The sequence below is a fragment of the Sinocyclocheilus grahami genome, unplaced genomic scaffold (assembly GCF_001515645.1).
Source record: "Sinocyclocheilus grahami isolate Dianchi unplaced genomic scaffold, SAMN03320097.WGS_v1.1 scaffold29.1, whole genome shotgun sequence".
Lineage (NCBI taxonomy): Eukaryota > Metazoa > Chordata > Actinopteri > Cypriniformes > Cyprinidae > Sinocyclocheilus > Sinocyclocheilus grahami.
In genome coordinates, this window is record NW_015505208.1 from 2,049,825 (window position 1) to 2,072,677 (window position 22,853).

General features: G+C 35.0%; 2 protein-coding genes across 10 annotated transcripts in view; one reads left to right on the forward strand and one right to left on the reverse strand.

Annotated features, from left to right (window-relative positions):
* The window catches only part of LOC107570680 (uncharacterized protein C1orf127-like), a 145,514-nt gene extending 124,145 nt beyond the window's left edge, over window positions 1–21,369 (reverse strand). The window contains exons 1-11 of one of the 6 annotated variants that reach the window (XM_016256956.1): window positions 21,104–21,284; window positions 20,210–20,292; window positions 20,025–20,126; window positions 19,141–19,265; window positions 18,877–19,020; window positions 18,755–18,793; window positions 18,527–18,664; window positions 17,826–17,910; window positions 17,533–17,729; window positions 16,814–16,937; window positions 16,358–16,636 (exon numbers count right to left, since the gene is read on the reverse strand). In XM_016256956.1, coding sequence (XP_016112442.1) covers window positions 16,358–16,636; window positions 16,814–16,937; window positions 17,533–17,729; window positions 17,826–17,910; window positions 18,527–18,664; window positions 18,755–18,793; window positions 18,877–19,020; window positions 19,141–19,265; window positions 20,025–20,126; window positions 20,210–20,292; window positions 21,104–21,165 — 1,378 coding nt within the window. In that variant the 5' untranslated portion in view covers window positions 21,166–21,284. The other 5 variants (XM_016256962.1, XM_016256938.1, XM_016256945.1 and 2 more) reach the window with 5 other exon arrangements.
* Window position 21,370: 1 nt separating this feature from the next.
* The window catches only part of LOC107570713 (TAR DNA-binding protein 43-like), a 4,829-nt gene continuing 3,346 nt past the window's right edge, over window positions 21,371–22,853 (forward strand). For 2 of the 4 annotated variants that reach the window (XR_001607079.1, XM_016256976.1), the window contains exons 1-2: window positions 21,372–22,046; window positions 22,252–22,415. Coding sequence is in view for 2 of the 4 variants with exons in the window: in XM_016256976.1 (XP_016112462.1) it covers window positions 21,806–22,046; window positions 22,252–22,415 (405 nt within the window). In the remaining 2 variants the exon portion in view is untranslated. Of the gene's footprint in view, window positions 22,047–22,251; window positions 22,416–22,853 lie in introns of all 4 variants that reach the window. The other 2 variants (XM_016256982.1, XR_001607076.1) reach the window with 2 other exon arrangements.

The following is a 22,853-nucleotide window of genomic DNA, read 5'->3' on the forward strand; positions in this document are numbered from 1 at the left end:
TTTTGTGGTCCTCAACATTGAGCATTGAACATTAAACGGGACTTTACTGGGCTGATGCCATGTCTCTGGATACAAGATGATGCTGTAAAAGCAGAAAGGGCGGGGAAAAAGCTCAGCATCAATCCAGAGAAAGAGAGCAAAGCCGTAAATCTCAGAGTCGTAGCCTTCCCTCTCCTTTTAAAATCATCTAAATAGATTCAAAGAGCTTGATTCTGTTTGAGGCGGTCTATAAGCATCTCTTAGAAAATCTTTAAGCATTGGAAACACAAGGAGAAAAAGAGAAAAACAACCTCATTCAAAGGTTTCACTATGTGTGCATGGGGGGGGGGGAGACTCAAGCGTCAATTATTCAATGTCTATTATGATTCATACGGGTCTTTGTACTCATTTTGGTAATTTCAAAGCCACTTCTATACCTATACTTAGCAAATAACTGTTGAAAAAAAGTTAACTGCATATTTGCTTATCTCTGGTTACAGACTGCCACTTCCGACAGCTTGTCAAAAGTCACAGCTTTCACTGGACCTGCTTCTGTCCTCCTGTGTACAGTAATGTTGAGGTCAGGACTGTGACGTGAACGGTCTTGTCAGCTGAGACATTAACTCACAAGGTGAGGTGGACGAAGACTGAGACAGGTCATAGACACTCAAAATCCAACTGGAGATCAAGACGCACAACAAAAACAAACTGTATCCACTCCTGTCCACTCAGCTCTGGTCCAAGCTACTTTAGCTGACCTTATAAAATGACCTCACTAATGAAAGGCACATACTCACAACTAATGATGCAGGTATATAAAGGATTTGAAGTATTATTAAATATCATATAATGGATAATCGGGTAGAATATTTGTTTTCTACACATATTTAAAAAATCTACAATATAAATGTTTGCATTGTGTTGACATCACATTTTCCCCAATTAAAAAATTCCAAATTATACAGTAATGACAATATTTCCATCCAAAAATGTTGCCTAAAACAGGCTATATATATATATATATATATATATATATATATATTATGGAGGGCGGTCATATTAAAAAAAAATTTATTTTTAAAGTGTATATATATATTATGGAGGGCGGTCATATTAAAAAAAAATTTTTTTTTAAAGTGTACACAAATATATATATATTTTTTGATCATATCACATTTCCCCCCTAAAAAGCTCGTTTTGATTATTTTAAATCGGTTTTTAAATCTTTAAAATGTTTTCAAAATTACCCCCCAAAAAATGTAAAATGTTTAAAGAATTACACATAATACATTAATTAAAAAAAATTACCATCCCAAATCGTTGCTAATGCTGCCATAATGCTACTAAAAATAGGCTTCATATACATGTAAATATGAATCCATTTTTGGTGAAATATAACCTGGATATTTCTTGACATTTTCCACGAGATTCACCCTGTAATACAGATGTTTCCACAGAATACTAAGATGTGGCTGTCGTGTCCAATATAAACAAAACAAAAATTATAAAAAATCCAACAGTGTGGCGCCATCCTTCCATTCCACCATTAGTTTGTCTTTGTATTTATTTTCTCATGAATACAAAAATTCCATAAAAGGTGTGCCAACCCGATGAAATAGTGACATCATAAAGCTAAAGCCATTATAGAAAGATTACCCACCCCATTCCGAAATATCAAGATAGACCCAGCTCCCTTTTCATCATGTTCCTGCCTTCTTTTTTTCCCCCCATTGCTTTATACACATTAGAGAGAGGAGCTATATGTCATTACTGTAATACAAGATAAAAGTCAAAAGTTGGACTCTTTAAAGCTGCTTGCTAGGATTAGCAATAAAGAACTGTGTATAAGTCTCAGAAGAGCTTAGCGAGCAGAAACCAGGCCTCTAAACATCAGTCAATTTATATTAGAATTTCCATACATGCATTTGCTTGTTACTGTCAATATGCAAAAATGGTGCTTACCGACAAATAAAGCATAATGTACTCAAGCCAGCGCATCAATAACTGCATCTGAGCTTTAAAAGAAAATGCAAAAAGGGGAGAGAGCACAAAGATGGCTCATATGAAATATATATCGCATTAAACACGAAAACGTCAGAAAAATAAAGCTGGCTCTTCGCTCGCACGACAGACCCTCCATTCATCTTAGTGGAGACTGTGGCTCAACAGGAAATAAATAGCATTCTGTCAGCTCCCGTATTTCATTGAGTTACACAGTCAGGATTTCGTGTTATGGACGACTCTCATAGCACAGACCTCCTAGAAGAAGCATACGCGTAAGAGGCCTGTAAGAGAGAGTGCGTTATGAAAAATGGAGTCAGAGACTACAAGAACAGAGCAGTTCAAGCTCACGGTGGAAGATCAATGAAATCAGATTGCAGGCAAACAAAAACTAGCGAAAAGTGACAGTGTCTGCTTTTATCATGATTTCAAATGGTCATATATAATGCATGAAACGAAAGCAGGCAAGGTAGACAGATGTGGCGTGTTAACCGCAAGGGAGCGGCTAGAACCGAAAGATGATTGACCGCCATCCTGGACATGGACTACTGGAAAACACAGCTAAGCTGAAGGAGTGATGCCAGAGGAACTGTTAGCTGTGTGTATGGTGTTGTGATTGGCAAGAATATCAACATGCTTCTTTACAATACTTCACTAGTAACACCCTCCAAATCCCATCCTACAGGCAAACTCAGAAAATGTATCACTTCCCACTTGAAAGAATGATGCATTAAAATAAGTCAAAAGTAACAGTAAAGTCATTCATAATGTTAGAAAAGACTACTACTTCAAATAAATGCTGCTCGTTTGAGTTTCGTTTTGAGTTTTTTCCACAAAAATATTAAGCAGTATATCTGTTTTCAACATTGATGATAGTAAGAAATATTTCTTGGGCACCAAATCAGCATATTAGAATGATTTCTGAAAGATGTGACTAAATAATGAAGTAATTCTGAAAGCAGAAAATTCAGCTCATAACAGGAATAAATTATATATTTTAATTATATTAAAATTATTTTAATTATATAAAAGAAAACTCTATAAATAAATATATAACTATATATTTAATCTTGGTGAACATAATAGACCTAAAAAAATTATATATATAAAATATATGAAGAGTTCATTTGTAAAAACAGATAATTTTTCAAAACTATTTTTTTTTCATTGTGCATTCCAATTAATCTCAATCAAACTGCAGTTGGGTTATTTTGATAAAGTAAAAAATAACAAAAAAAAATACATCTAACAGAATAAAACAATAAAAACATGATAATAAAAAAACATGATTTTTGAAAATAAAAATAAACGGTTATCTGTTTTTGCAAATAAACTCTTCATATATACATACAAAACATTTTTATCGCTGTTGTTGCTTTTTTTATTTTGTAAAAATGAGTTAGTATTAAAAAAAAGTACTAAAAAAATTATTTTATTTTAAAAATGTAATTATAAAATTTAGTTTGATTGAATCAATAAAGTTTAGGTTACATATGGATTACATTTATGGGTTACATTTACCCAACTACACAATATTACAATTTCATTTGGTTTTCTAAGAACTGGTTGAAAATCATAACAGTAATAATGGATATTCTATTGACAAATATACAAACATTCTTTGAAAAAATGCATTGCCTTTATCTTGCTCTTTGGGAGTTGTTAAGTATATATTTGTAATAAAACAAAATGCTTCGCCTCGCAGAATAAATTAACAATGGATGTTAAAAGCGCATTTATACAGTAGTACAATGGCTTTTTAAAAGAATATGTATATAATCAATAACTAAAATCCATTTCTTTTGCATCCATGAGAAATATAGTTTTCCTTTATGAGCCAACATATAAGGAAATAATGAACAAACATCCCTTGTCATTTGAGATCCCAAACCTAGCTCATCTTTGACATATGTCCCTCTAGTAGAGATATTCAGCATGCAGCGGTTGCCATGCGTCTGATGCTGGTGAACTCCAATGCTTTTTCCGGCATTTGCTCCCGCAGGTCTGACATTCAAGATCTCTCAATTATGTATGAACACCAAGCAATATCCTTTACCGTCATGCCCACACAACATATTTCATCTTCCTGGGCACAGATGCCCAATCAAATTCTCCACGTAATTATGATGACTTATTAAAAATGAGCCCAAACACATTATTAGTAAGACTGCAGTTAGTCTCAGTGGCCAAAATTATTTCATTAATTAAAACAGCTTCTATTTTTAAGCTGCGTACAATAGCCAAGACCTCACTGGAGGCCCATGACAACAGGTAAAATCCTGAAAGATATCGGGCAGCACAAGCATCCATCAACGTGTCAACGTCTCTGAAAGGTCGAGAAACAAGGCAAAGTGGCTATATTACAGCAGATATGGGTCAGGGGAAATTAAGTTTTTTTCCCCCCCTGTGATATGAAGTGATATATTTCATGTCCTTTTTCATGCAAACCATCCAGCTCAGTCGTGACTTACTGAAACTCACTGAAAATGCCATTTTTTTATTGGTCGTATAAATGGCCTTTTGTGGCTGCGGTTTCCCGGTGTATAGAGTACAGCCACATCTTGGGAATACACAGCTCAGCGGAGAGAAAACATCTCAAACACCATGTTTATCTGCCACACAACATGCAGCCATTAAAAATACATGAGGCCACCATCCATTATTCCGTCTCCGAATGGCAAAATCTGCATTAAGCTTGAAGAATCCTTCTGTTTTAGGATAAATAAATAAAACAGGCACTTAGTGATTCCTCTTGCTTTATTATAGAGAGAGGAAATGCGTGTGTTTGCAGAGGAGCAGGAAATGTGCGGCGCTTTCTAAATATGGATGAATAAATCAAAATGTTTGCAATTAGGGCCTTGCGTCTTTTCTGTTAATTCAAATGATTTTGCCACTTTTCTGAGAAAGTGCATTTAATATTTAAATTACTTGTTACTTTTTCAATACCCAGGTGATTTCTGCCATAATGTGCCAACCAAGTCTTGTCAGCTGCGATTCGGGTGTAAATTCCGTAATCAGAAGTGAAATTCATCTGACATGAAAAAAACTTAAAAATTTAGCAACACGAGACAAATGGAGAAATGCATGCTGAAACAAGGAAAAGCAGCACTGCGTACAGTTTTACGATCTATAATTCATATCTCTCACATCCAACAACTTCTGTCCTGTTTTCTTGCCTCTCTTGTGTAATTTATGACTCTCAACATTGTGTGTCTTAAATTTTTGAGAGATCTGTCTAAATAGATCTGTTGTTTTTATTAAAATAAAATAAAAAACTTGTTCAACGGGCAATAGGAATATTTTTATTTAGTAAGAGTTAAAATAACAGTTCACCTAAAAATAAATATTCTGTCATCATTTTCTCAACCTCACATCACTCCAAACCTGCAAGGCCTCTTCTGTGGAGCATAAAAAAAAGACATTTTAAAAAATTTCTCAGTGTTGTTTTTTGCCCATGCAATGGAAGTAAATGGGTACAGAAAAAAATTGGTTCTTCAAAACTGGTTCATCAAATATCTTTTATTGTGTTCCACCAAAGAAAGAAAGCCTAACAGAATTGGAATGACATGAGGGTGAGTAAATTATGATATTTTCATTTTTATTCCAGCTGATGAAGGATAAAAACACTGACAGCCAATATCTATAGTTAATAATTGAAGTGTGAACTTTATCTTCACAGTTATCATTCTTGATGTAAATGGGCCTTAAAGCTCAAATAATACAAAAGTTTTAAGAATTAATGTAAGTGCTTTTATAAAATTATATATTTCACATTTATGGTTTTAAGTGCTACAAAAAATGGCTCCATTCACTTCTACTGTAAGTGCCTCACTGTAACCTTGATTTTTGCTTTTTAGAAAACAAGGGAAGAGTCCGTTATTTTTATGATTGTTCTTCCAAAATGTTTTTTTTCAACATTACACCACACATTCTGTCAATTGGCTACAGCTTGTACTGAACCTGGAATATTCGTTTAATATTACATTTAAATCAAGAACTGTATGTCGTTTCTAGACATCCTGCTCCTCAAGCTTTTGTGATGAATATTTCAGAAAGACCTGTATTGCTGCAAGCTGTATAGGATGCAAAAAATTGCATAATTTAGATCAGAGGTGCCGGTTGGATTAATGGTAAAACTTTAAGTGGCCCTAACAAGCATACTTCAAATGATTAGCTTACCAAATCTGAATCAGGAATGGAGGTCCTCCTCTTTGACACGGCTGCCCTGCTCTTGTCATTACTGGGCACACTGTAACCAACAAACAACAATTTTCCATCCACTGAAATTGCTACATAATTCAACAGATGCAGTGGAATGACCTCCAGGTAAACTTATATTTACTTTGCAGCTGTTAATGACTAAAGCTTTGATTAGCTCCTCTCTTAGAGAATGAGGATCCCAAACCTCACGCTTTGTTTTGTTCTGCAGTCAAAGGAGAGCTTCGTACCCACTGATGCAAATATGAAAAAAATAGACGATCTTCTAATTAAGATGGGCCATTTAACAACCAAAGTGAAGCGATTTATTGAAGAATTAATGCCTTCAAAATCAGTGCATTTCTCTTTTACACAGTTTCTCTGTCCAGCTTATTTAAAATAATCTTTGTCAGGCTTTTACAAGGGTTCTGTATGTAGTGTATTAGAACAGAAATGTGCAGTAACATTAAAATGCATATGTGAATAAAGTTAGAATGCAGTAAATTAATGGGCTGTTTTGCCTTAGGGCAAAATGGAGGATGGACCCCCCCCCATGAGTTGATTTTTCACGGCTTTGATTATGCTTTCAACACTCTAATTGAATTTCAATGTACATTTTAAAAAGTCTTTATTAAAGTAACTCTTGATGTAAATCGTACCTGATCTACTGTGGGACTGTCGCCCATTAAGTACATTCACGACATGCTCTTTCTGGTTTTATCTCGTCTGTGTCATTATAATTTTCACTCATGACCAAAATATTACCCTGCGAAATAAGAATAGAGTAATTATGAATTGTATTCCACTGGGGGGTCTTACCTATGTTTTACATCAGGTAACAGGACAGTTTTATGAGGTCTGGACTCCATCTTTGGACTATTTGGAACCTCATCTTCATTCTATTATATTACAAGAAATTTTGTAATTGTATTGTAATTCTCCAGACATCGAACATTCTTTGGGGTATTTGAGTTATAATTAAAATTCAATAAATATTGTTATTAAAAAATATTAATTTCAAAAAATCTATAAATGTTCTAATGATTAAAACAAACACCTAACAGGTCCAAGCAGTCTGAGACAACACTGAAAATCTGGGAAACTAAGTTCAAAGTGTAAATATGCAGATAATTTAAATGCAGATAAAAAAAAATGTTATGAGTAACAAATATATATATATATAAATAATTTAATTAATAATATTAGTATAATCAAATTAATAATAAAATTATATATACAGTGGGTACGGAAAGTATTCAAAGACTAAAGTCTCAAACCCAAAGAGATATTCTTTATAAAAATTAAGACTCGTCCACGCCCTCCTAAAACGCCTCGTTTAAACACACCCCCACATATCTACGTCACTGTGTGGGAAGATTTGCATAACATCGCCCTAATGTTCACGCAAAGAAAGAAGGCGTAACTTTTATTCTCACTGTAGCCGCCGCCATGTTGTGGAGACGCTGTTTGTTTCGTTGTGAAAGAGAAACTACTTTGTTTGGCCTTCCAAAAGAGAACACGACTAATAATCAGTGGTTAAGTTGTATTTACAACACTGTTCCAGAACAGTTTAATCCATATATTTGTGTGTGTGCGCAACGCATTTTACGGAGGACAAGGACTGTTTCCTGGGAGAGTAGCCTACAATGCCGGCTTTCTGACAAATAATGCTGACTCACAGCCTGTAAGTACGTTTTCATATTTAAAGCATTTGCCACTGACAATTCAAACGCGAGTTTTGAGTAGTGTAGAGTAGCGCTTGTTGTTTGTCGTTTCTCTGATCACAAATGCAAATGGTTGGATCAGTGGCAAATTCTTTAAATATAAAAACGTACTTACAGTCTGAGAGTCAGAACAGCCGGCATTGTATAAATGCACTTCTTTATGCACCAAGAGCTTGTAACACTCCAAAGAGAAAGGAAAAATTTAAATCGCATCTTATGACCCCTTTCAGGATTTTTCCATTGTTTTAATTTTAGTATAACATTATAATACCATGCATATTTGTACTTTTTTAAAGAAGAACCCAATCCAATGTATAGTTGACATTTGAGGCTTAATACTATCGAAATACAATAAAAGTTTTTCAGTTAGTGTTTTCAGCTTGTTTATTTTCATGAAAAATAACACACACCATTTCTTATAACAATACTGATAGAGGTGAAGATTAGAGGTATGCTTCAGGAGTTGCACTGGAGTTGAAACTACACTAGTCAACATTTGAAGTGGATCAAAACCTTTCAACAAAGTTGTCCTAAAACAAAATGTGTTCTTGTCTTAGGACAACTTTGTTGATCCACTTCAAATGTTGACTACTGTATATATATATATATATATATATTATAGGTATTTTATATAGAAAATTAATAAATGTAACATGATTAAAAAAATCTATTTTAATGTAATAAATAACATCTAGACAGCAAAGTGCTGAATATTTACAAGACATCGCATTGTTTTCAACCAGCTTTCACTAGTACCCAAACTCTTCAGGCACTGATCTGTCTAAAGAAACAAAACAATTTTCCATTTAGTCTGAATCTTGGCTCCGGAGGCCACAGGACCCTTTGAGTGGCTGTCAGACAGCACGTCCACACGGCATCACACAGACTCATCTCATGTCAGAGAGGGGCATCTCCAGCCATTAGAATTTATCAGCATATACTGTCCCCTGGAACATCATGCCCATCCCCCAAAAGCCCACAAAACAACCAGCCTGCCTCTTGGTCACAATGCCACATCTATTCAAATCAGCCCTTCATACACAAGACTGGAGCGGAAATTGGTCTTTTGTCACTCAAGATTAACAATCTCTTCCCAAATCCCCACGGAAAATTCCAAAGTCCCAATCACAGACAACTCAGTCACTCGCCGTGACGCAAATGCGCCTCACGTCCAGGATGCTGAGTGTACTTTTAAATAGAAGTGTTTTAGTAAAATCTATATTCACTGTTTCCACTAAACGCAAGAAGGTGGGCAAAACAGGATGAGCGCTCGAATAGGTTCAAGAGTTTCATCAGCTCGAGCTCAAAAATAGACCCTCGAACGCATCATTATCAGGGTTTGAATATACGCATTGAAAGTGAGACAGAATCTGCCAGATGAAGTTAGCAGGGAGATGCCTGACCCGATATTTCCTTTGTTGTTTGGTCAGGAAAGGGAAGGTTATTGTAAACCGACTCAAGAGTAAATAATCCCTACGTTTCCATAGCAAAGTCATAAACAGCCTGCAGAAACAAAGGACGAAAAGACAATAAATCTAATGATGGTCAATTTTTGTTTAGTTTCCAAAGTGTTTTCGAGGGAAATTCTATTTCAAAACAAAGAGGCACCTACATTTTTCCATGGAGAAGGGGAAATCAGATGTTTCAGAGATTTCTGTGCTTCTTTTTTTATTTCTTCAAGTGAATAGGCCGTGTATTTTTCCTGGCATACCTGCCGTGTGTTGTGACAGATATATGGATACTGTTTTGTTATTCTGTCAAGAAACTTCCAGTAAAACAAAACCTGTTTTTAGGGCTCTGTAGCAAGGAAGTTTCAAAGTTCAAGATGTTTGAAACTATCACTTGGCCCACACTCAAAATGCGAGCGCCATTCAGAGCATTTCGGTTGTGATCTACAGGACAAGGGTTGAAGCAACATGTTGAAACTGTGAACTTCAGACGAACTACATTTAAACAGTAACACAGACAAATAGTAACTCATCCTAGACCTGATGGCTAAGAATAGTATACTAAATAAATGAAAGCCATTTGAGGGTTGATTTTACATCAAAACACTGATGTGTTTTTTGAGCCTAACACATGAAGAGAGCTAAACAAAATCTGTTACAGAGTTGGCTTTGTGTTGACAAAACCAAACAAATTTTACCTCGTTTTGATCCGTTTAAGTGGTCTCACAAAGCTTAAGTAAAAATGTGATGTTTACCTTTTTAAATAAATAAATAATAAATGACATTCATTCTAAAGCTTATTTATATTACATTTTATATTTGTACTAATTTAATTTAAAAGCTTAATATTAATTGCCAAATTGTAATTCCAGGTAATGCATTATATGTTAGTAAACTATTGTAGACTAAAAATGCGAGTAAAAATCGCATAAAAATCAGCACAAAAAAAACCCACAAATAGCAAAATTTAATTTGCCATTTTAAATATATTAAAATAGATTTAAAATAGATTTAATTATATATTTAAAATAATCAAACAAATAAGCCCACATTAACGTTTAAAGAATTGTAGTCTGTAAATGTATTTAGGTCTCTTATGCTCGCCAAGGCTGCATTTATTGGATTAAAAATAAAGTAAAAGCAATAATACGTTAAATATTACAACTTAAAACTACTGTTTTCTATTTTAACATATTTTAAAATATCATTTATTCCAAGCTGGATTTTCAGCATCCATTACTCCAGTCTTTAGTGTCACATGATCATTCAAAAATCTTTATAATATGCTGACTTTTCTGAAACATTTCTTCTTATTATCCATGTTGAAAACTGCGGTGTTGCTTAATATTTTTGTGGAAACTGAGATGCACGTATACAGGTTCAAAGAATTTTTTTAGGGGAAAAAACATACTGTCGCTTTTGTTCAATTTAATATGCCCATGCTTAATATTCATTTCTTTACAAAAAGAAATCCTACTGTCTCCAAACTTATGAACGGCAGTGTATATATAAAATTCTGTTTGGTGATGCTAATGGCTCAGAAATGACACAGTCCACCTTTAACCTCTTTTCCAGGAAGAGATGGCTAGTAAAACGTAGTAAGACTGTCTTATCGCACTAATACATGAGCAAACACAAGAGTCTTTACCGTGTGTCGTATGCGTGGCGCTGTACAGCTTACGTGACTTTTGGTAGCTGAGAGACATGATTATTCAGAGCTAATATTTTTATCTTAGCAGTTTGCAGAGCTTTGTTTGCCATTCTTTCAAGCAGGGGATAAAAGAGCAGCCTTGGCGTGCTGGCTCTGATTATGATCTAATTGTTAACATTCAGTGTGCCTTATTATCAATCTGGTGCCTTACAATGAGCAGTTAGAGCTTTGTTAGTGTTGGCAGAAGGCTCTGAGAGAGCGATTCTGCTACCGCTGATGCATTACAGAAGTACTAGTTAGCGCTAAGGTGGCATGAGAGGAGCCCCTGCCGCCAACGACAACAACAACAACAAACAAACAGGAATTGATGGCAAGCGTTTATTATCTGGTTTAATTGCTCATCATCTGGAGGATCTGACAGTTGTGGTTAATGAGAGAGAGAGGAGAGGCGCAGGCTGTTGGCAGAGGGCTTCACGGCAAAGAGGATGCAGGGAGAAGGGGAGGGAGAGTGGGGGAGTTTGACACCGAGATCTGGAGCTACTCATTCCAGTCGAACAGAAGCAGTGGATGGAAGCAAAATCGTTTTCTAATCAAAATATCAGCCTTCGCTTTGGTTCCACGAAGCTCTTTGGAAGTCTGTTTAACCTGGATGTCATTAACACACACTCACAGAGAGGAATCGGGCCTTGTGTGTAATCAGATGGCGAACACACACAGGATATCACAAAAACTGAGCCCCTTCCTAAAGATCTCATCTGGGCTACAGGCCTGGACACGGTTCAAAAAGGGACCTCCCAGACACTGCAACATCAGGCACGTACGAAACTAGTTCAAACCTACAATCGCCGAAACCAGGCCTCTGTGAACTATATCGCTTCACCTATACTGCAAACATCGCCTGCTTAATAGATTTTAGCTTAGACCAAGACAAGACAGTGTAATGTGTGTCACAGTTAAATCTAAATCTGTCTGTCCTGCTTACCGCTGCATACCTGTCACAGTCAGAAAAGAAAAAAAGATGAAAGGTAGGTAGCACAAGTGATCATGTGATTCTTCATCGTCACAGAATTACACCAAAGACTGCATTGGATATAACCTTTGAAAAATTACCATGGCTGCCTTTGAAAAACATTTTTTGTTTCCTTAGCCTACACTGAGAAAAGCAGCTTGTGTATAGAAATATTTAAAAAGATGTTATAATAATAAAAAAAGTAGTTTGTTTTATTTGCTATAAGTGGAGTTCCTAAGTAAGAGACCATTAACAAAAATGTTAATTTTTATTAAAAATGCTACAAATTTTAATGGTTTGTTTTTTTTATAAATTACATCACCTTAGTTTATTTATTTTTAAGAAATTAATACTTTTATTCAGTGAGGATGCATTAAAGTAATCAAAAGTGACAGCAAAGACATGTATATTTATAATGTTACAAAAGATTACTATTTTAAATAAATGCTGTTCTTATAACCATTTTATTCGAACAATCTTGAAACAAAAAAAAATGCATAAAATGTATTCAATTAAATACATTTAAATCAAAAAAATGTAAATCTTACCAACCTCAAAAGTTTGAGTGGTAGTGTGGGTTCAAAAGTCAACTAGAGAAAATGTTTCAATTTTTCTATTATAATTTACTCTATTAGCATAACAATCTGACTGAAAAGTTTAATTGAATACTTAAATGTTTCTTATTTATATGACATTAAAAATCCAAAAAAATTATATTTGCAGGATTAAATTAGATTTGTAATCTCAAATTTTCAATGTGGTCTCAGACTTTCGGAGCCCACAGTTGTATTATGAACTAACATGAAGCATCCATTATATGTCTTGGGCTATTTTTGGAATTGCTTTGTATGACACGCAAATGGGAAGTTGTAGATTAGGCCTAATGCACAACCACAAATAGATGTTACATTCATCTTCGTTATACAATGATGTATGCAATAAAATGACAATTTTTTGCGAAAGCAAATGGGCTTTAAGAGCAATCTCTTCATACCACTCATGTGGCACACTAATAAAAAATATTTTTCCATTCATTTCAAAACATTATAACCAATGGCAAATTGAAAACACAGAGAAAACGGCTTAATCAGCTTTAACTTACTAGGAGGGGCACGATGCCAACAGGGAACACCCTCCCAAAAACCACTGCTGCTAAACTCATTCACAAATATCCCATTGAGAAACTCTGAAACACAGCGTATGCCTGCATTCTGCCCACTGCTGCAGATCTGCACCCGCACACATGGGAATCATTAGGGCACACAAGTTGGCGAGTGTCCCTAGCAACCAGCTGCATCTGTTTATGTTTACCTTCACGCTCCTACCAGCTAATGCCATGAGTACATCTGCTACTGTGCAACGAAGCTGTGGTTACATGCATGGTTGACCCATGATTCTGTAATTGCCCAGCAAGTAAGATAAAGAGTCAGAGCGTAACCACCAAAGCCTTCCCTTCCCTTCCAAGAGCCTCTTTCGTCTGCCAGCTCTTGTCCTGTTGTGGAAAGCTCATTGCTGAATTGGTTCAACAAATTGAGCCACAATAGTAAGACTGCTTTTACAAACCAGAGCCAGAAAAACTCTGTAAAAATTTTAAAAAGTTCAGTTGCTGCTTTAAATTAAGTATATACAAATATACAAGTCCTTTTAATTTAAATTACATTATTAAAAATATAGTTAAATTTCACATAACTTATTGAAAAAAAGTTACATTTACTTAATTCATTTTGTTGAGTTAATGTAAAAAAACATAAATTGTCATGATTTACTAATCTATAATGTCGGTTTATATATTTAGGTTTACAATTTTTATATATTACATTACATAAAAATATTTTTTCCCTTTTTTCTATTTTAATTACAGAACATTTTCTCAATTTCCTATAATTAAAGTCAAAGGGGACATTTATAAATTATATATATTTTTTATATTAATAAAAAATATTTTTTATTTTAATATATATATATATATATATATAGTATTATTCTTGATTTTATGTATATCATTAGAAGGTCTGTAATTAATCTTTTATATATATATATATATATATATATATATATATATACACAAGAACAAAGTTTTGTTAATGTGTGAATGTTTAGCTCATATCGTTATCAATTATAACAATTAAAAACATCTCTGAAAGCAATGCCAAATTTAACCAGTGTGTGGTTTCAAACATCTCACAGATGTGCAACTGGTATGAAAAAGAAAAGGAGGGGAACATGAAAGGAATTTTTAAGCCTACACTAATAACATAATAGCTCAAAACAGCCGCATGAAAGACTTGAGATGTTGGTGTACTTTGTGCTGTTATTGTGTTTCCTGTTCACAAGTTCATGCAACAGATGCCAAAGAAAACTCTGGCGGCGTGGCCCCCCTCTGACCCCCTGGGTGAAAATTACACTGTGCCAGAGTGCAAAGCTCTAGAGGACACAATATCCATTGCATACAAATGTGCTCTTGTTTTGTCATTTAATATAGAACACATACTGTTAGACACAAACGCGATCAGGATGAGAAAGGGTGTTCTTTGGTTTGCTCAAATATCGAGACTGTAATCACAATAAATTTTACGAGTGTCAGTGGTCTTTCTTCCAGATGCTCAGAATTTAGAAGAATATCTTGACTGGGCTACATTAAAATGGCCTGCCCTTTCAAAAGTCTAATTGAATTCATTCAAGCATGGGAAATTGCGTAGTAAAGGCAAATTAACTAACCTCACATCTGAGGTTGTTTTCCCACTAAATCTAAGAATGTACATCAATGCCCAGTATTTATGTCTTATGAATAAAAAAAATTAAGCACATAAAGTGTCAGTCATGCATATGTGTAAAACATATATACGCCTTTTGAACAACTGACACTGACCTCAAAATGCTCCGTTTTAGACACATTGCTCATTGCCTTGGAATCTTCAGCAAAAGCCAAACATTGAACAACACTGACCTCTTCTGGCCATTCATCATACTGCCACAAAGAGATAGTCAGCATTTACTGTAACTGGAAACTAAAAAGACCAAGACGTATATTTAAAAATTACAACTAAAATTAATGTATCACAACAGAGATCACATCCTTAAATAAAATACCTGCCACATGGCAGGATTCAGCAAGATGGCATCTGTGGTTCACATTATGATCATCCAGAACACAAACACCCCACTGGTTTTACTCAATAAATGCTGTGTGTTAATCCAGATTACATATCATTCATAATATCATTTGTTTAATTTTTTCCAGAAAGAAACCTACAGTATTTAATATACCATATATCTATATACATAATCTATGAAAGGGATAATGCATAGAAAATAGTCCATTTAAAAAGGTATAAAATCAGATTAGCAACAAACTGAACACTACAACAATATAACAGTGATATTACTGGGGTCATTTCTACTAATATCGATAACTGAGATGCAAGAAGGTGCCAGTTGCAAGAAACAGGTGGGAGTGAGTCCGCAGTGTGATAAAGAGATATGAAAATAATGCCAATGTGTAGGCCCTAAGTGTTAAATGTCCAAATATTTAACTAATTCAAAGAGTGAAGTAATTGTGTTCAATCTTTTGTTTTCTATTGTTATTATGTCCAATTTGTTTTATTATGGATGCCAGTATACAGTAAACAATACTGTACACTTTTTAAAATAAGATAATTTTTGTGTTTTAGTATAACTATGAACTGATAGTTGATGGAGACCCAATGTTTACTACTTTGATTATCAAAATAATATGCAGCAATATATGAATGTTGTGATTGACAAATTAGAAAAGTGTATTCCAGAGAGCAACATAATAAATAAACAATCTATACAGCTCTAAATACATCTACGTATATGATCATAAGATTACGGAAGACCATAGAAACTGTATTAAAGATACTATTTTATGCTCAAGGAAATAAAGTAGAGAGCTTAGTATTGAGCTTCAACTGCTAAACTGCCAGACACTTTCTGTTTTTCAGGGAAGCGAGTCACCGATAGGGCTAGTTATTGTGCAACTTGAGAATAAACACCAATTTTTTTTAATACTAGACACCACATTTATTTCTGAGATGTGACGCACACAGCTGAGGGAGTTCCGAGACAGTAGTTCGTATTTAAATGGCATGACCAACACAGTCTTGGATGTAATCATTCCCCACATGTGATTCCAGCGGCACTTTGCTTGTCAACGGAAAAGATGCATGGGTCCACTTGACTGTTGTGTTGTAAATCCCAGACTGAGGGAAAATGCCGCTTAAATGTGTAGCTGTATTTCAAACTGTGATTACATCTGTTGTGATTAATGGACTACCAATAGTAATAGTGTTGTTTGGAAAATCACCGACACATGTGCAGTTGGTACCTGCATTTCCATCCGTTCTGCATCGCATTGAAGCACTCAATGATGTACTAAGAGCCTCAGTTGTTTGGAGTTGTTGGGATTGTACCGAGGTGATGCTGGTTTCCTCATCAGCTGTCTGTGATGCTGTAGATACAGTCTCTGGTGCCACAGAAGGAGTAAACTCTTTGTTTGAACTAACAGGAACTTCTGGCTTGCCTGTAACCCCCTCGGGTGAATGTGCAGTCACATTAGCTTCTTGTGGGTCATCACGGATTAAATGGAGGTGCGATTTTAATATCTCTGAAAAACAATTGTAGCAACTTGGAAGTTCTGAATACTTGATTAAGGACCGTTAAAGACTAACTAACTTGAACATGGTTAGGTGCTTCAAGTCAACCTGCTGTTTAAAGCACACAATGAATTTTTTAAAAAAGCACCTTGAAATGACTCAGGAACTTTTTGAGCAGACTTACTAACCTGAACAAGGGGAGGTGTTTTCCATGGTCCAGTGCATTTTGTGATTTGCCTCTTTAAAGGTGAGAACAGCATCTATCTTGTAGAAATTTTGCTGAAGTTTCTCGCCTGCCTGACCAATGCACTCCTAAAAAACTGAATAAAATATATAAAAAATGGATGGCATATTTGAACCAATTACCAGATTTTACCTAATTAGAAATTATTATATTTATTTATTTTTAATAAAATGAAATCAAAATGCAAAAAGCCTAATTTCAAAGCTCTAAAATGCAAAACTATTTTTATATAAAAAAATGTATTTTAGAAATATTTGTAATAAAATAAAATAAAAATATGCTATTTGTATTCAGATAAATTGAAGACACTAAAATCACTGTTCTCTATTTTAATATATTTTACAATGTCATTTATTTCTGTGCTTGCCAAGCTGAATTTTCAGCATCATTACTCCATTATTTTCTTCAGTGTCTCATTATTATAATTTGCTGATTTGGTGCTCAAGAAACATTTCTTCTCATTATCAATGTTAAAACAGTTTTCTCTGATGAAAAGAAAGATTAAAAGGACTGCATTTATTTGAAATAAAAAGAAATTGTAACAATTTAAATACCTTTACTGTCATTTTTGATCAATTCAAGGCAACATGGCTGAAGAAAAATATTGGTTTCTTTCGAACAATCCTTTGAACGGTAGTGTATATAAAATTATAAACTTCTAACCTTTTTCTGTTGAATGTGGGATGTGTGAATGATAAGCTGCACAAAGTCACTTGTCTCTGACCAGGTGAATGTGTCAGTCTGTTCCACAATCACACTGCTGACTGACAGGGTCTCATTTTGATATCCACCTCTTTTGGTCAAACCCATACGCCGTTTATAGACATGCAGCACCGTGTCTTCAGATGATGACTGGTTCACTGAAAAAAACATGCAGAATGTCTATTAAATATGTAAGTGATAAAACCTTGCAAAATAAGCAAGATATGTGCCATGATATGACCATAATAACAAACCGTTTGGGCAGGTCGCCTCCATACTGTAGGCATAATGGCCACTGACCAGTTTGAGAGGTAAGAAATGTCCTTCCGATATGAACACCTAAAAGATATGTAGACTTTTAATGAAAATCAACCTGCTGCTGCTGCACTGTTTAAAGCACACAATGAATTAAATAAGTGGTTCAGAGGTAATTTTTCAGTCAGTTTGGATACTTTTAACTCAACATAAGCACAAAGGATTAAGCATTTGGTCCTGTATGAGCTAAGCCAAAAATATGCTATTCAATTACAGACCATTAGGTGGCACAATTTAGTAAATAATTCTAGTTCAGACACAGTCAGAAAAAAATTACCAAGTCTCAGTTTCAGTGACAAAAATACTCCTGACATTGAAAATAATTAATTGCCCCTTTTCCTTTTTTGGAATACCTACTAAGCAAGATTTTTCTCTCAGAAATTTATACTTTTATTCAGTGAGGATGCAGCAAATTGATAAAAAAAAAGTGACATTAAAAATACTGATTGTTTAAAGAAATATATTCAAATAAATGCGGTTTTATTTAACATATCACACAGAATGATTTTATATTCTTCAAATAGCCTTATAAAGATAAAAAGTGATATATATATATATAAAAAATTCAACTCCAAAGGAGTTTTTGCTCTACTGATAAACTACTACAAATCCTCCCAGCCACAAACTAGCACAGTCTTACCTGCACAGGACTTAAGATGGTGTCTCTCCTCCCCTGAACTGTTATGTTTGGTTTGTGCATTTCAACATTTACTTGAATAAGACTGGAATCCTCCAAAGCCACCACCAGACTCCCACTCAAGGCCAGAGACCAGTCCAGCTGAATGGAAAAATCACATCAGAAATATTCCACATTAGATACATTCATCTCTTCATAACCTCACATATCAAAACATTTATTAGAAATTACCTCGTTATTCCAGTTATCCACAGGGATCTCTCTGGTAACCTTGAACACACACAAATTATTATTATTTTTTTTTTTTAAATGGAAGGGGGAAAAAAAGAATGATCACATCACTTTATTCTTACCTGAATGAAGTCTGAATCACACTGGATGTACTCTCTGTTAGGAGGCGCTAACACCGCTGGACACTTCATCAGAAACTTTTGAGTCCTGCCTCCTAAACGACTTAGTCTCTTCAGCAGGTTCAGCACAATCACATAATTGCAATGCAGAAAAAAATCACTATAAAATGTTATTCTGAGAAGCATTGATAAAAAGGGACAGATTCTTACCAGCAACACACTGCAGAAGCGAATATGTTTCAGTGACAAACGAGGACATTTTCTAACCTCTAACTGGACAAAACATCCACTGTACATGACTCTAAAGATATAGTTCTTTTCCAGATCTCTGTGCAGGGCAAACCCACATGAAGAAAGCTGATGGTTCAGATTCTCCATGGACACCAAACCCACTGAAAAGAGCACAAGATTTATGAAACTAGTGCACAGAACACATTTTGAAATACATAATGCATAGAAAAATTAACTTTTTATTATTATTATTATTATTGCGGTTTAAAATAGTGGTCATGCTCACACCTTACACTGTCTGTCTTACTGTGCGACATACGGACTTCTTAAAGTAATAAGATTAATATATTAAGCGTCTTTAATATTATTAAGAAAGTTTTAGTTAATATTTAAGATTATGCATTTCTTATATAGTACAATTACATTAATATATTTTGTATACTATTATTTTAAAATATTTCAAGTTATTATTTTGTGCAACAGTCTGAGAACACGTTATTATTTCTGATATAAACATTATTTGTTTGTTTGCCAACAAAGTCTATTTTTGTGGCCAATAAGATGGTTTAATATGCATTTTTAATCAAATTGATGGTGCGCTATTTTTATTAAAAACTATTTCTATAATATCAGCAGAATAACAATATTTCCTGAAAGGAATAACATCAATACAATCCAATAAGATGTGTTTTACAGACATTACATTCTGACAAAGTACATAAAGCGGGATCTTAACCAAATAATAAAGAATAATCTGTCAGTCTCGAGTGCCTTATCCTACATTTAGTATAAATAACATACTATATCAAAGTGTAAAATATGTAATGTGGATACTATATTTTTTTTTCCAAAAAGCATTTATTTTGACAGGTTTTCCTCTCTTGTGTTAAGTTCAGAAATGCAATGTCCATATAGCTCACCTTGAATTCGTAATATTCCAGAAAGCCAAAGCCTCAGTCCCTCAATTCTCATTCTATGGATCCAAAGCTCCATGTACTCAGAGAAACACTCCACATCACCCTCTAGAAAAGTAAAACTCAAGTCAGTTTTAATTCTTTTGCTACAGCATAAATAGTAACTAAAATAGTAGTAAAGTAATAATTACCTGTCATGCTTGAAGATGGACTGCCCACCCAGTCTCTCTTCTGAAGTCGCAAAACATTTCCCCATATGGGCAAAATGAAGTGTCTATGTGAAGAAAAAGGAAAACAATAATAATTGTAGTAATATTACAGGAGAAAATACTAAACGCATAAGCATATAGCAACTTACAATGAAAGAAGTAAAACACTTGTGAGCATCAGCGCCATGGCTCATTTGGTTCTTGTGCACAGAGGGGTGATACAAGTGCTTTTATACTGCTAACAAGTCAGCTGTGTTTGGCCTTGTAGGTTACAAGTGAGTGTGAGAGCAAGGCTGACCCACTTCATTATAAAATTATACAACACGTACAAGTGTGAAAAAGCAATGAAAGGAGGGAAACCTGCACCTGCATGGCATTCTAACTCACATGAGGCTGAACCATTTCCAATAAAAACGTCAGGGCCACTTCATGAGTTAACAGTTGTTAGCAAAAACTATGCAAGATTACAGCACAATAATTCAGATGGGATTGTGATATAAAATTGCATGTTTATAGGTAGAATGAATATTGATAACATCATTGTAGGCAGTATGATGTAAACCTGGCTGTGTCATACTGTCATACATAAAACTATAAAAACAATTGTAAATCTTAACAACACCCATGAGATGGCTGATCAAACCATTTCAGATACCACAAGTGAAACCAGACATTGTATGATGAAGCCTTTCAACTGAATGTTATATACATATATAAAATTAAAGTAACCAATATATTTAGTTGTTTCAAGTTTGTTTTGTTATACATACACAGATTATTTGAATCAACTCTGTTGCACACATAATGATAAAAGCCTTTGTCTTTAAATCCATTGTTTTTTAGGGCTTTTGTCTGTTCTAAACTGATGTAACAAACCTGTAAGATGTGATATGAGGAGAAGCTTTCAATACTACAGTGGATTCTTGCATATTTGACATGATTTCAACATCCTTAAATAAAAATAACGACCCTGCCGGTCCATCAAGATCACGAACAAACACGATAAAATCACACCATCTGAAACAGTATACCACAAACTACGTTATGCGTTTAAAAAGTCAACGTTTTACATTTACAAACCCCTCCACGTGCTGTGATGCGACGCTCCAAACTGATGATGACATTTCTGCGGTGACGCATCTGGGTGGCCATTTTATCAGTTTTGGGGGTCGGAGCGGCAACTGGATGCATGAGTCCACGCGTTCTTTATTTTTTATTACTTTACATTGCGTGTTTTAATCACAATCGGTAGATAATCAAGTATAGTCGATGAGTAGGTGTTTGCACACGGTGACAATTGGCGGGAACAGGGTGCGACGCTACGAGCCATTCATTTCTATCGTGCGCGCGGTTAGCAAGTAGCTTAGCTGAGCTAGTGGCACACTGCATTATTTGACGACAGTCGCTCGTAAACAATAGACATTAGACTTGTTGCCAACTGATTTGTGGTTGTGTTTACTTCTGAGGTCTTTCCGGTGTACTAGTTTCGGTTTCAGCACCGTTTGTTGTCTTATAGCTGAATTATTGATCTGCTCGGAAGCTGTTAGCACAGCTCGCGCTCTCAGTGTAACGTTAAACATGACGGAGTGTTACATTCGCGTCGCGGAGGACGAGAACGAGGAGCCGATGGAGATCCCGTCCGAGGAGGACGGCACCGTGCTGCTCTCCACCGTCTCCGCGCAGTTTCCCGGTGCCTGCGGCCTTCGATACCGTAGCCCCGTGTCTCAGTGCATGAGAGGGGTCCGACTAGTAGAGGGGGTTCTTCATGCACCCGAATCAGACTGGGGCAATCTGGTGTATGTGGTCAATTATCCAAAAGGTAAGCTCAGATATGGTAGTGTTGCGTTTGTTTGATTGCAGTAACATCAAATAATTTGGGACTTGTTGCTGCACAGAAAATATGGTCTGATGTCATTCACACACTTATTCCACTACTAATGCATATTGTGCATGTAAATTCAATCTAGTTGATTGTCTTTAAATAAATCAAATAACCATAATAATAAAATGTCATACATTTTCAGATAACAAGAGGAAGATGGATGAAATGGATGCTGCATCGGCTGTGAAGATCAAGAGAGGTGTGCAGAAGACATCAGATTTGATTGTGCTTGGGTTGCCGTGGAAAACAACAGAGCAAGACCTTAAAGATTACTTCGGCACTTTTGGAGAGGTGATCATGGTGCAGGTTAGTATGAACAAACCTAAAGGGACCGTTCACCTCAAACATAAACATACATTTTCTTGCTCTCATGTGGTTCCAAACCTGTATATGATGGGTTTTCATCTGTGGAGCATAAAGAATTTGTTTTGAACAATGTTTATGTTGCTCTCTTTCATTCATTGAAAGTGGATGGGGGCTGCCAAGGGCTTTTTAGGCTGTCAACCTACAAAAATGGGGAGAAAAAAAAAAAAGCATGGCAGTAGGCAATAACTTTTCTGCAATGTTATGTCTTCTGAAACTACAATAGCTTTGTATGGGAAAACAGGCTGGAATTTTACATCTATATTTATGTAAAATCCTACCTAACCCTCTGATGTTTTCAGTAATTTTAGAAGAAGAAAAAACTACTATTTTTTTTTTTTTTTTTTTACTTTTTTAAAAAGGAAAAAAACTAGGGGACTT